Below are 13178 nucleotides of genomic sequence, written 5' to 3' on the forward strand. Positions count from 1 at the left end.
TATTATCATTGTAACCATACAGCGAATTTGATGTTCAAGCCTGTAAGGTTATTATGGACGCATAAATATTATCATTATTATTGTTGTTGTTGTTGTTGTTATTTATAATTTTTATTTTTCAGGCTGATCCTAGCAAGCCAGTTCTTGTACCTGGTGATCCTGAGAGGAATAACATGAAACTTGTCGATAAACAAGGAGGAATTCAATACCATGAAAACCAACTCAAGGCATCGGTTAGTACTGAATGCCTTATATAACAACTCTATCATTGAATTTGAGGGAAATTTTTGTTGAGAAAGTATTAACTTCAATCCATTAATAGTCCCTGCTTTTTTTGGCTAAATAATATTGTATCAACAATGAAAATTACTGAGTAGATCCAACACTTTATGGAAAGAGAGAGAGACAAAAGAGAGCGAGAGCAAGAGAGCGAGAGAGAGAGAGAGAGAGAGAGAGAGAGAGAGAGAGAGAGAGAGAGAGAGAGAGAGTGGGTGAGGGGAATTGGAGACATACAAATACAACAATAAATGTATATTATTGTAATTATACCTACAGCCTTTTGCTACAAAGAAGATAGACAGACCAGCTATAGACCTAGTTCATAAGGCAGTATGATTGTTAGCATAAGTGGGAAACGTATGCATGTAAACCAGAGGTTGTACAGAGTTTCAGGGAGAGCATAAGGGAACAATTGACAGGAATGGGGGAAAGAAATAGAGTAGAAGAAGAATGTGTAGCTTTGAGGGATGAAGTAGTGAAGGCAGCAGAGGATCAAGTAGGTAAAAAGATGAGGGCTAGTAGAAATCCTTGGGTAACAGAAGAAATATTGAATTTAATTGATGAAAGGAGAAAATATAAAAATGCTGAAAATAAAGCAAGCAAAAAGGAATACAAACATCTCGAAAATGAGATCAACAGGAAGTGCAAATTGGCAAAGCAGGCATGGCTAGAGAACAAATGTAAGGATTTAGAGGCTTATCTCAGTAGGGGTAAGATAGATACTGCCTACAGGAAAATTAAAGAGACCTTTGGAGAAAGGAGAACCATTTGTATGAGTGTCACGAGCTCAGATGGAAACCCAGTTCTAAGCAAAGAAGGGAAAGCAGAAAGGTGGAAGGAGTATATAGAGGTTCTATACAAGGGCGATGTACTTGAGGACAATATTATGGAAATGGAAGAGGATGTAGATGAAGATGAAATGGGAGATACAATACTGCATGAAGAGTTTGACAGAGCACTGAAAGACCTAAGTTGAAACAAAGCTCCAGGAGTAGGAAACATTCCACTAGAACTACTGAGGACAATAGTATGGAAATGGAAGAGGATGTAGATGAAGATAAAATGGGAGATACAATACTGCATGAAGAGTTTGACAGAGCACTGAAAGACCTAAGTTGAAACAAAGCTCCAGGAGTAGGAAACATTCCATTAGAACTACTGACAGCCTTGGGAGAGCCAGTCCTGACAAAACTCTACCATCTGGTGAGCAAGATGTATGAGACAGGTGAAATTCCCTCAGACTTCAAGAAGAATATAATAATTCCAATCCCAAAGAAAGCAGGTGTTGACAGATGTGAAAATTACCAAACTATCAGTTTAATAAGTCACAGCTGCAAAATACTAATGCAAATTCTTTACAGACAAATGGAAAAACCGGTAGAAGTCGACCTCGGGGAAGATCAAGGTATAACCAATTTAGTATTAGAGGGCAGTGTGGAGGGTAAAAATCATAGAGGGAGACCAAGAGATGGATACACTAAGCAGATTCAGAAGGATGTAGGTTGCAGTATGTACTAGGAGATGAAGCAGCTTGCACAGGATAGAGTAGCATGGAGAGCTGCATCAAACTAGTCTTAGGACTGAAGACCACAACAACAACAACAACAACAACAACAACAAAAACATGCATGCATAAGAAATACAGTTGTCGATTTACTGGCATCACACTTTATTAACCATGTTGAAGTTTGGAAGCTTAGCACTATTTTCAGCTGTCAGTCTGGAAATTTAGCTCACTAGCAAAGCTCTGTGACTTTGTCACATTTTTCCAGTGTATTTATCTAGGTGAGATCTGGATCTGAAACAACTAATGATGCTGCATTTCTGGGAGTGATTTTGAAAGGTAAAATCGAAGAATGATACTTAAAGATGGAGCTCAGCTACCAAAATGTGTCCTAGTTAATATCTAGTTTTGTAGTGTTCTTTTCAGATAAACATTTTCAATTCCTCAAGATAGGTAATAGGTGTAGAAACAGAGCCTTGTGAGAAATCCTGTTAACTCACTAAGATTTTAATATCTGTAAAATGTTAGGATCGGGAATTTTTATGAACAGTTGTTAGATCAAGCATATTGGCTGCAGTGAATGTATGCTGCTCCCTCCCCCCACTCCCCACCCTCTGCTAACATCACTGTCACATATAGAACAAATGGAATATTTTTGTAACAGCCATATCAACTGCACTGGCTGAGATGATTTTCTTGCTCTCCTTCCTGCACAGATGGCTGTAATGAACACTTATTACACATGATACCAGTACCCCTCTCTGATCCAAATTTTTCTCTCACTACCTCCCCACCCTCTCAAAATGCCCTGACAGTGGGTCAGTATGAAAACACTAAGTTAATGAAACCTTAAGTTGAATTTTTTGAGTGCACACTTGTACATTTTGACATACATAATGATGAGAAACATTTGTAGACAAGCAAGTTGGATGATGGAAACAAAAAGAAAAAAAAACAGCTTTCAGAGATATGTCAGGTAATGATTCCTGCAGTCAAAAGTTAAGGACAGAAGTGTACTTTATACAAGTACTCATTAGTGATACAAGTGTAGTGCACAATCTTGGATTTTTCATTATTGTTTGTTTTAATTAATTTTCACTTCTAATATGAACATGCCATTTTCTTGTATGCTGGTACAAAAAGGAACTATTTAATTTCACTGCATTTTTTTCCTAAATTGCAAAATACACATCATGTGTGAAGATGAATGTAGAGAGTTTAGTGGGAAAAATCAGCAGTCTGTCAATCACAAGTGTGTGAAGAACCACAATAAAACACCAACTACTCATGCCTAATTGGAGCAAACAGCAATTTTGAATTGTGTAGGTGGTGAAGAAATGGAAGGGTATGGAGTGGGGCCACAAGAGGAGGATTGGGAAAATAATTCTGGTTTGGAATAAGTAGGTATGTGCAGGGTGTTAGTTGGAGGATGAATGTGCTGGGAGGAGCACAGAGAGAGAAAGTAGGGGGAGAGTTCAGGAGAAGGATACAGGTCAGGAGAAAGAAATATGAACTAATTCCAAAAAGAGGGCTTGCACAAAATAGAGGAGAGATGTGTAGTATTAATTCATGTAGTGAGACTAGAGCAAAATGGACTGAAAATAGAATGGGAGTTGAGAAAAGGAGGGAGAGGGACTGGTGGAAATGAAACCCTGCTGTAATCCATACTATCTCCTCTTTGGAATGTTTCCCTATTTCCTTGTGTTCTCTCCAGCATGCCCACCACTCACCTATCTATTGGTTCTAACCCAGCATCACCTTTTCTAACACACTTTTCTGCAATTCCCCCATCTCTCCATTCTATGCTGGACTTACCCAGGTCTTCCCTTTATTATTTATTTATTTTTTGTTTGTGACTACATCTGCTTCTTAAAATAGACAACAGTTCATTAGGGTGTATTATAACTTAGGACAAGATTTTGAAATATGCATTTTGGTGATGTCATATTTACATCCATAATAAACAGTGCTAAAATGGATGAGAATTTTATAGATGCCCCATAAAATTTATAAATTCACATACATTTGGTAAATTTTTTTCCAGTTCATTTGAGTTAGTACTTTTACAAGCATTATTCTCTCATAAAATTATACTCTGAAGTGCCAGAGAAACTGGTAAAGGCATGCATATTCAAGTACAGAGATACATAAACAGGCAGAATAGGGTGCTGTGGTCAGCATTGCCTATATAAGGCAACAAGTTGTTACATCAGTTATTGCTGCTACAATGCGAGGTTATCAAGATTTAAGTGAGTTTGAATATGGTGTTGTAGTCAGCGCATGAGCAATGGGACACAGCATCTCTGAGATAGTGATGAAGTGGGGATTTTCCTTTATGATTATTTCATGAGTGTACTGTGAATATCAGGAATTCATTAAAATATCAAATCTCCAACATCGCTGCAGGCAGAAAAAGATCCTGCAAGAACGGGACCAACGATGACTGAAGAGAGTAGTTCAACATGGCAGAAGTGAAACCCTTCCACAAAATGCTAGATTTCAATGTTGAGCCATCAACAAGTGTCAGTTTGTGAATCATTCAACAGAATATCATCAGTATAGGCTTTGAGCCGAATACCCACTCGTGTACCCTTGATGACTGCACGGAACAAAGCTTTATGCCATGCCTGTGCCTGTCAGGATTGACATTGGGCTGTTGATGACTGGAAACATGTTTGTTGCCTGGTCAGACAAGTCTCATTTCAAATTGTATCGAGCAGATGGATATGTACAGATATGAATCCATGGACCCTGCATGTAAGCAAGGGACTGTTCAAGCTGGTGGAGGCTCTGTAATGGTGTGGCGCATGTGCAGTTGAAGTGATATGGGGCCCCTGTTACATCTAGATACAACTCTGACAGATGACACATACATAAGCATTTTGTGTGATCACAGGACAATGCAACACGCCAGACATCCAGAACTGCTACAGTGTAACTCCAGGAGTGCACTTCTGAGTTTAAACAGTTCCACAGGCCACCAAACTCTAGACATGATTGTTACTGAGCATAGTTGGGATGCCTTGCACCTTGCTGTTCAGAAGAGATCCCCACCCTCTTGTTATCTTATGGATTTATGGACAGTCCTGCAGGATTCATGGTGTCAATTTCCTCCAGCACTACTTCAGATATTAGTCAAGTCCATGCCATGTTGTGTTGCAGCACTTCTGCATGCTCATGGGGTCCCTACACGATATGAGGCAGGTGTACCACTTTCTTTGGCTCTTCAGTGTAGTTGCAAAAATATCAAGTAAAAGTGAAAATGACTAATAGTATGATAGCGACCATTCCAATAAAAAAAATCCTATTCCTGAGCCCTTCCAACATAGATGCTAATACAGCTCTCTTTGGATTTGCAAATCTCATAACTGAGGCACTTGTGCCTTGACTAGTGGTATGTGAAAATCATGAATGACTGATGCACAAAGCTTATGACAATGAGAACCAGAGAAAATAAGGTTGCAAACATGATATGGCAAGAAGGATATGACTCTGCACTGAAAGACTTAACCTGAAAGATACCCACTAGACTTGATGAAATTCCCTCAGAATTATTGACATCTTTGGGAAAGCCAACTGTGACAAAACTATTCCACCTTGTATGCAAGATACTTCATATGGGTGAAAGACTTTCAGGCATTCAGAGGTGTCATTAAGGGAGTTACTCAGAAGTTTGTTATAGACCAGCAGTTTTCAAACATTTTGGATCTTGGCTTACTTGAGCTGAAAATAAACAGCTGTGGCTCCTTTCACATATGACATCCAATGCAACTCAAAATGTAGGTTAAATAAAAACAAGTTTTTTTTTAAGAAGAATGAGAGTAGTTATGTCTTTGTTATCTTTTGATATAATACATGTTAATCAACTTTTAATGTTATTTCATTTTATTCTTGCAAATCAGGGGGAAGGATAAGTCTGCTTCTTCATCAACAATTCTTCAAATCCTGGCACAAGATTGGAAATTGTGTCTTACATCTATTTCTTTACATTCATTCACAATCTATATATTATGTTTTGACTACCAATGTTGCAAAGCCTACCTCACATAAGAAGGATGTTTTAAAAGGTATCAAAACTCATATGGGCTTGTTACCTACTTGCAAATACTAATAACCTTTAAACTGATTAAAAATCAATGGAAATAAATAAGTAATATAGTATGTTCTGACTACAGTCTACCATGCTGCCATAGTAGCAAAGTTACTTGGGACCTGATACACATTTCTCCTCATGTGGACACTAGATTTTTTCAGGAAGCAAATAAACCAAATTATTATTTTATTATGTAGTTTGAAAACCCGTGCTGCAGACTAAGATGAAACGTTTTCACCAGTTATGAGATGTAGTACTCTTAGAGCTCTCAGTAGTGTAGCTGTAAATCTTGATCTTAAGATTTATCATTTTGATATTAAGACTGCTTGTCTGTGTGGCTAATTGGAGGACAACATTGTCACAAAACAACCAGATGGTTTTATGTCAAAAGAGAATGAAAGTAGGTCTGTAAACTAAACATGGCCATTTACAGTTTAAAACAGTCAGTTAGACAGTGGAATGAAAAGAAAAAAATTGTACTTTGAGACGTCGGTTATGTTGCAAATACTGATGAAAATTGTTTGTTCATTAAAAGGTCACCTAACAATCTTGCAATTGTTACTTTGTATGTAGACAAAGCTTAGGGACGTGCAAGGTGATGAATTTCAACAGCAATATCAGGAACTAGTGGTATTTTTGTTGTAGTATTAATACAAGGCCTGATATATCTTATACTGCTAGTATTTTAAGCCAATATAATTGTAAGATTACTAGTGTGCGTCAGAAAGTAGCAAAAAATGTTTTTCATTATCTCAAGGGTACTGTGAATTATGGCATTGTGTTTAACGAAGGAGATTTTAAAGATCTACACGTAACTGGTTACATTGACTTAAATTTTGTAGATGGTGTAACTACTGGGTTGTCACAAATGAGATAGCTTTTCTGTTGGCAAAAAATATTATTTCCTTGGAAAGGAAAAAAAACTGAAGGATGTTTCAGCCTAAACTACTTAAATTCTATAATAATTGTTCATGACAACCAGAGTTCTATTAGACCATCAAAAATCCTGTGTTGTGATCTAGAGTGACATCTCATCTCAAGGACATTTCATCAAACAGTGTGTAAAAGGAAGTAAGATTGTAGCAGTCAAAAGAAATGCCTGCTGATGTATTAACTAAACCACTTGCTCGGGAGCAACACCTTTCCCTTATCAAGTTGAAATTGTCATCAGATGAAGTGGTAGTGTTGCAGTGTTGGTAATCTAGTTCCATTTTTATCTTTGTCATTGCTGTCTATGAGGTATGCACTAGCTTTGTGTTATTGTTCCTTTGGTCTTTGTACGTGATGGAACATGTTCCTGTGAAATTACACATTATGAACAATGCAACTGTTATTCATATTAATCATCATGAACACCAGCACATTCTGATCGTGCTCTGCTAACAGCTACCCAAAGTGTGTCAGATTTTTGTAGCAAAAATCTTAAATAATAATTTATAATGTATTTTATTGTCTTTATATCTCTCAGAGTACCAGTACTTTTACCTAATATTTTTCTTTGGTCTTCTCAAAAGAAAACCTTTTCAATGGCAGTATGGTCAAGTGGAACAAATTCTGTGGGGACAACTTTATGAATGTCAGATAAAATGTTAGCAATATCTTGATATTGCAGCAATGTCTTGATGTTGCATCAATGATGGCACTTTTTTTCAACTATGGATGAAAATTTCTGTTTCACATTCAGGACTGTAATAGCTTGCAAATGACTCATTGTTTATTATGGCTGCACAGATAGTTTTGCACCTATTAAAGTGTTGCTTGAAGCTCAATACACATTTGTTGTCAGTGGTCTTATTCATCATCACTTGACATTTGTCACATATTCAGTTCAACAACGTGTGTCATATGACTGTTCACCAACTTGAATGCACAAACATGTCTCACAATATTATAAACCTCTTGGATTACCCACCTTCACTATCGCTACAAGCACTTTAATAATTGCTTCAACAATGTTGGAAAAGATAGATCGCTACTTACCATAAAGAAGACACATTAAGTCCACTATGGTAAGCAGCAATATATCTTTTCCTACATTGTTGATATTTCTATCTGAAGTTTCCATTGTTTGATAACTGCTTCCACAGATTTGTGAGGAGGCTAACATATCCTCTGTCTTCCACTGGCTCTGGTTTTACTAAAAATAGTCTTTGTTAAAATTTTAGGGGTTTCAACTTCAATTCCTTTAATTTGAAAAAATAAGTAAAGAAATAAATATTGATGCAGACCTTTCTCCCATTCAGATAGGCATTTCAAAATTTGATTTAATGGGGTAAATTATGTAGAAACCAGCTAACATATGGACACTCATGGCCAGTTGAAGTACACATGAAAGAGCACCAAGTAGCAGAAATTATTTCAGTTAGAATATTCATATTCTCAGAAAATTTTGGTGACTCAGTGTAAATGACGAGACATGTGATCGTCAGAAGTACCTATATTCCAATCTTACAACACATTCATGCTCAGTACATGCTACCTAGTGATATTATTACCTTCCTCATTAACTCAGAAATTAAAATAAAAAAAATTTCTTGTTTTTTTCAGCTTGAACTCGCACAGTCTTTAGGTGTTCAGCCAATGAAGACAGTACCCATCAAGACATAGTAGACAGTCTCTGGATGCATGTACTTCAGGAAAAAGATTGACAAGGAAAGAAAGACCAAAATTGAGCCAGAAACTCGTGCCAATTGCATTTATTTTGATGGCCAACATGAAGTATAGAAAGAATTTGCAATGCATTTGTTAACACAGCACTGATATGTTATCAAGTTTATAGCAGTTGTTAAAGTTTTCAGTGTTTATTAAAGAAACAACCTGTTTTCAAGAGTTTTATGATTTGCACCAGTTAAGATATACACTTTTTTCTTAGAGTCATGAACAGGTTTGACAGAAGAGTTATCATTGCTTCAGTGTTAATGAGAGTACAGTATATTTATTTTCATCTGTATTTATCCCTTATTAATAGCTTCACTTTTATTCCTTAGTCTTCCCAACAGAGAACAGTGGTGTTTAAGTCTTTTGCTGTAATAATAATTGCCAGCTTTTGGAAAATGGGAATTAACACATTATATAACTCTTATTCACTCATTTTCTCCAGCATAATGCTTTCAACTAACTTCTCATGTAGGTAAAAAGATCATTTTTGTGAAAGAAAGCCATTAGCATCAGTCAAATGCTGAATCCTGCCAACAAAAGGCTGACAGTACTCATGTTAAATGGTGAAATTTCTTGGAGATTCAAAATGCTACATTATTAATAATGGGAACTGAATTACTACCATTTAAAATAAACTATAAGTAGATCTCTCAGTATTCAACTGGGTAAAAAATCATGGATAATCCTCTTTGCTCTGTGAAGTTTTCCAGGAATTTCACATTGCAACTTGTGATGGAAGTGATCAGTCACAATTGGTGCATAACAACTGATGACATGGCACATACCTTAGGTTGTTCTCATGGGACCATGTTAAACATAATTCATAAGGATCTATACCTACAGGAGCTCATGCATGCCAGTGAAAATGAAGATGATTTTCTAACTTGAATAACTGCAGTGGATGAGACATGGGTTTATCATTAGCTACCTGAATCAAAACAGTCCTGCAGTGTGTCATATTACTGAAATGTCAAACTCTGGTTAGAATGTTAGTGCTACATCTTACTATAAAATTTTTGTGTGAACTAAGATAGGTGATATGCTGCAAACAATATATACTCCTGAGAGTGGGCATGATTCACCTGGCTGACAATTTCCACCCTCACACAGCAAGGCCGGCCACAGTTTATTATAGACATTTCCCTGGGAATGTTTGGAATTATATCTGCTGCATAGCCGTGCCTTTGTACCTAGTGATTTTTATGTGCTAGGAATTTTTAAAGATAGACAGTTAGAGAGTAATACCTTTTGTTCCATTGATCCATAGTGAGGAGATACCCAAGAATGCAAAACACACCATACATTCAGTCAGTAGCCAAAAGAAAAAATGTGAACATCATGTAGTTCTCTTATTTAGTCTATGGTTAGCTAACATACTATAAAGTTACTAAATCGTTCAGCTAGAGTCATGTAAAGTAATATATTATTCTGCCACCAGTGAACTTACGTACAAGAAAATGGATGCAATTTTCCTTCCACTGAATTTAAGTGAAGTAGTTCTCAAATATGTGAGATAAGTAAAGAAATAAGGAGCACATATTTACACAAATCACATTACAGTTAATCGTACTAAGAAATTTATAAATGGAGTAAAAGACATTGACCACCAGTAAATCATTTAGTGTCCTCTAGAAGTGTACTGGTAGCTGAATTTTTTACGGCTGTGGCAAGTTGTTGCAAAGTATGGTGGAGACCTAGAAATATTACCGACTTGTAATTATGTCTTTCAAGTTTCATGGAATTTTTTTCTTTGATGATTGTCTTGCTGTTAATGGACTTGATGAACATTTGTTAAGTAAAATAGGGCCTACACAGTGCTGCAACAATTGATTTTTGATCCCTTCATATTTATTGATACACCAAGTTCCCTTTTTGATGATCAACTTTGTAACATGCAGGAGTCTCGATACTTGATATGGGTTAGTAAGCTATACCAGCTAACTGTATTTCACAAAGTTCACAGATGGCAGAATAATATGTTACTTAACATGGCTCTAACTGACTGAATTAGTCACTTTACAAAATGGTAGCTAACCATAGACTGAATATAAGAACTACATGATGTTCACATTTATTCTTTTGGCTACTGACTGACTAAGGCTTTCTTTGTGACACATATTTATAGATTTACATAGTCAGTTATAAATTGGCAAAATACTGGGCTGTTACATTTTAGTTATTAAAATGAAAGACAACAGAATTAGATGACGCAAAGATACAGTAGGCAGTTAAGTGAGTTTATACTCAGCAAATAGCAAAATTATCGATACTACATTATGGAGATTAATTTAATATGGATTAGGATTGTCACAATTCATTGAAAAGTTTCGAGAAAGTAAACTCTTCAAATGAATAATTAACAAACCAACATGATATTTAAGTGAAAGTATACATTTTTAGAAACAGAAAAATCCTGGCTACAAAACTATGGTATCAAATTTTGGAAATGAGTAAATTTTATGATTTGAACATTTTGAAAGATAAAAATTTTGGATACAAATAAGTTTTGAAACATAAAGTTTCTGGAAAAAGTAAAATGTCTGTTGAAAGTGGAGAATAAGGACTTTAAAATGAGCTACGTCATTCTCTACACAAACAAATTTTAGCACACTTGAAATTTAACATGCACATGGTCTATAGACATTGTTGACTACTTCTTTAAATAAAATATTTGCAGGTGAAATTACTTAGTGAATAGAAAAGGTGTATAAAATATGTTATTTTAGGTTACTATAGTATATGCGTTATATACAGGGTGGTCCATTGATAGTGACTGGGCCAAATATCTCACTAAATAAGCATCAAACGAAAAAACTACAAAGAACGAAACTCATCCAGCTTGAAGGGGGAAACCAGATGGTGCTATGTCTGGCCCGCTAGATGGCGCTGCCATAGGTCAAACGGATATCACCTGTGTTTTTTAAAGTAGGAACCCCCATTTTTATTACATATTCGTGTAATATGTAAAGAAATATGAATGTTTTAGTTGGACCACTTTTTTTTGCTTTGTGATAGATGGTGCTGTAATAGTCACAAACATGTAAGTACGTAGTATCACGTAACATTCCGCCAGTGTGGACGGTATTTGCTTCGTGATACATTACCCGTGTTAAAATGGACCGTTTACCAATTGCGGAAAAGGTCGATATCTTGTTGATGTATGACTATTGTGATCAAAATGACCAACGGGCATGTGCTATGTATGCTGCTTGATATCCTGGACATCATCAGAGTGTCCAGATAGTTACATTATTTAAGGAAACAGGAAGTGTTCAGCCACATGTGAAACATCACCACAACCTGCAACAAATGATGATGCCCAAGTAGGTGTTTTACCTGCTGTCGCGGCTAATCCGCACATCACATCATTAGCTGACATACTGCGCAGGAATCGGGAATCTCGAAAACGTCGGTGTTGAGAATGCTACACCAACACCGATTGCACCCGTACCATATTTCTATGCACCAGTATTTGCATGGTGACGACTTTGAATGTCGTGTACAGTTCTGCCACTGGACACGAGAAATTACAGGACGATGACAAATTTTTTGCACTCTTCCTATTTAGTGGCGTAGCGTCATTCACCAACAGCGGTAACATAAACCGGCATAATATGCAGTATTGGGCAATGGAAAATCCACAATGGCTGTGACAAGTGGAACATCAGCGACCTTGTCAGATTAATGTATGGTGCGGCATTATGGGAGGAAGTATAATTGGCCCCCACTTTATCGATGGCAATCTAAATGGTTCAATGTTTACTGATTTCTTACGTAATGTTCTAGCAATGTTACTACAAGATGTTTCACTGCATGACAGAATGGCGATGTACTTCCAACATGAGGGATGCCTGGCACATAGCCCACGTGTGGTTAAAACGGTATTGAATAGCATATTTAACGACAGGTGCATTGGTCGTCAAAGCACCATACCATGGCCCACACGTTCACCGGATCTGACGTCCCCAGATTGCTTTCTGTGGGGAAAGTTGAAGGATATTTGCTATTGTGATCCACCGACAATGCCTGACAACATGCGTCAGCGCATTGTCAATGCATGTGCGAACGTTACAAAAGGTGAACTACTTGCTGTTGAGAGGAATGTCGTTAACACATATTGCCAAATACATTGAGGTTGATGGACATCATTTTGAGCATTTATTGCATTAATGTGGTATATACAGATAATCATGCTGTAACAGCACATGTTCTCAGAAATGATAAGTTCACAAAGGTACATCTATCACATTGGAACAACCGAAATAAAATATTCAAATATACCTACGTTCTGTATTTTAATTTAAAAAATCTACCTGTTACCAACCGTTCATCTAAATTGTGAGCCATATGTTTGTGACTATTACAGTGCCATCCATCACAAAGTGAAAGAAGTGGTCCAACTAAAACATTCATATTTCTTTACGTACATCACAAATTTGTAATAAAAAATGGGAGTTCCTATTTTAAAGAAATGTAGTTGATATCTGTTTGACCTATGGCAGTGCCATCTAGCAGGCCAACCATAGCACTATCTGGTTTCCCCCTTCAAGCTAGACAAGTTCCTTTCTTTGTAGTTTTTTCGTTTGACACTTATTTTGTGAGATTTTTGGCCTGGTCACGATCAATGGACTACCCTGTATATAA

The 13178-nt window shown here is 36.6% G+C and overlaps 1 protein-coding gene across 1 annotated transcript in view; it reads left to right on the forward strand.

Moving 5' to 3' along the window:
* Positions 1-8703, forward strand: part of LOC126272450 (uncharacterized oxidoreductase YjmC-like) — a 228043-nt gene extending 219340 nt beyond the window's left edge. Inside the window, exons 9-10 of the mRNA XM_049975327.1 lie at positions 123-233; positions 8424-8703. Coding sequence (XP_049831284.1) covers positions 123-233; positions 8424-8483 — 171 coding nt within the window. The 3' untranslated portion in view covers positions 8484-8703. The remainder of the gene's footprint in view (positions 1-122; positions 234-8423) is intronic.
* Positions 8704-13178: the final 4475 nt, after the last annotated feature.

This window comes from Schistocerca gregaria, chromosome 5 (genome assembly GCF_023897955.1).
Source record: "Schistocerca gregaria isolate iqSchGreg1 chromosome 5, iqSchGreg1.2, whole genome shotgun sequence".
NCBI classification, from domain to species: Eukaryota; Metazoa; Arthropoda; class Insecta; order Orthoptera; family Acrididae; genus Schistocerca; species Schistocerca gregaria.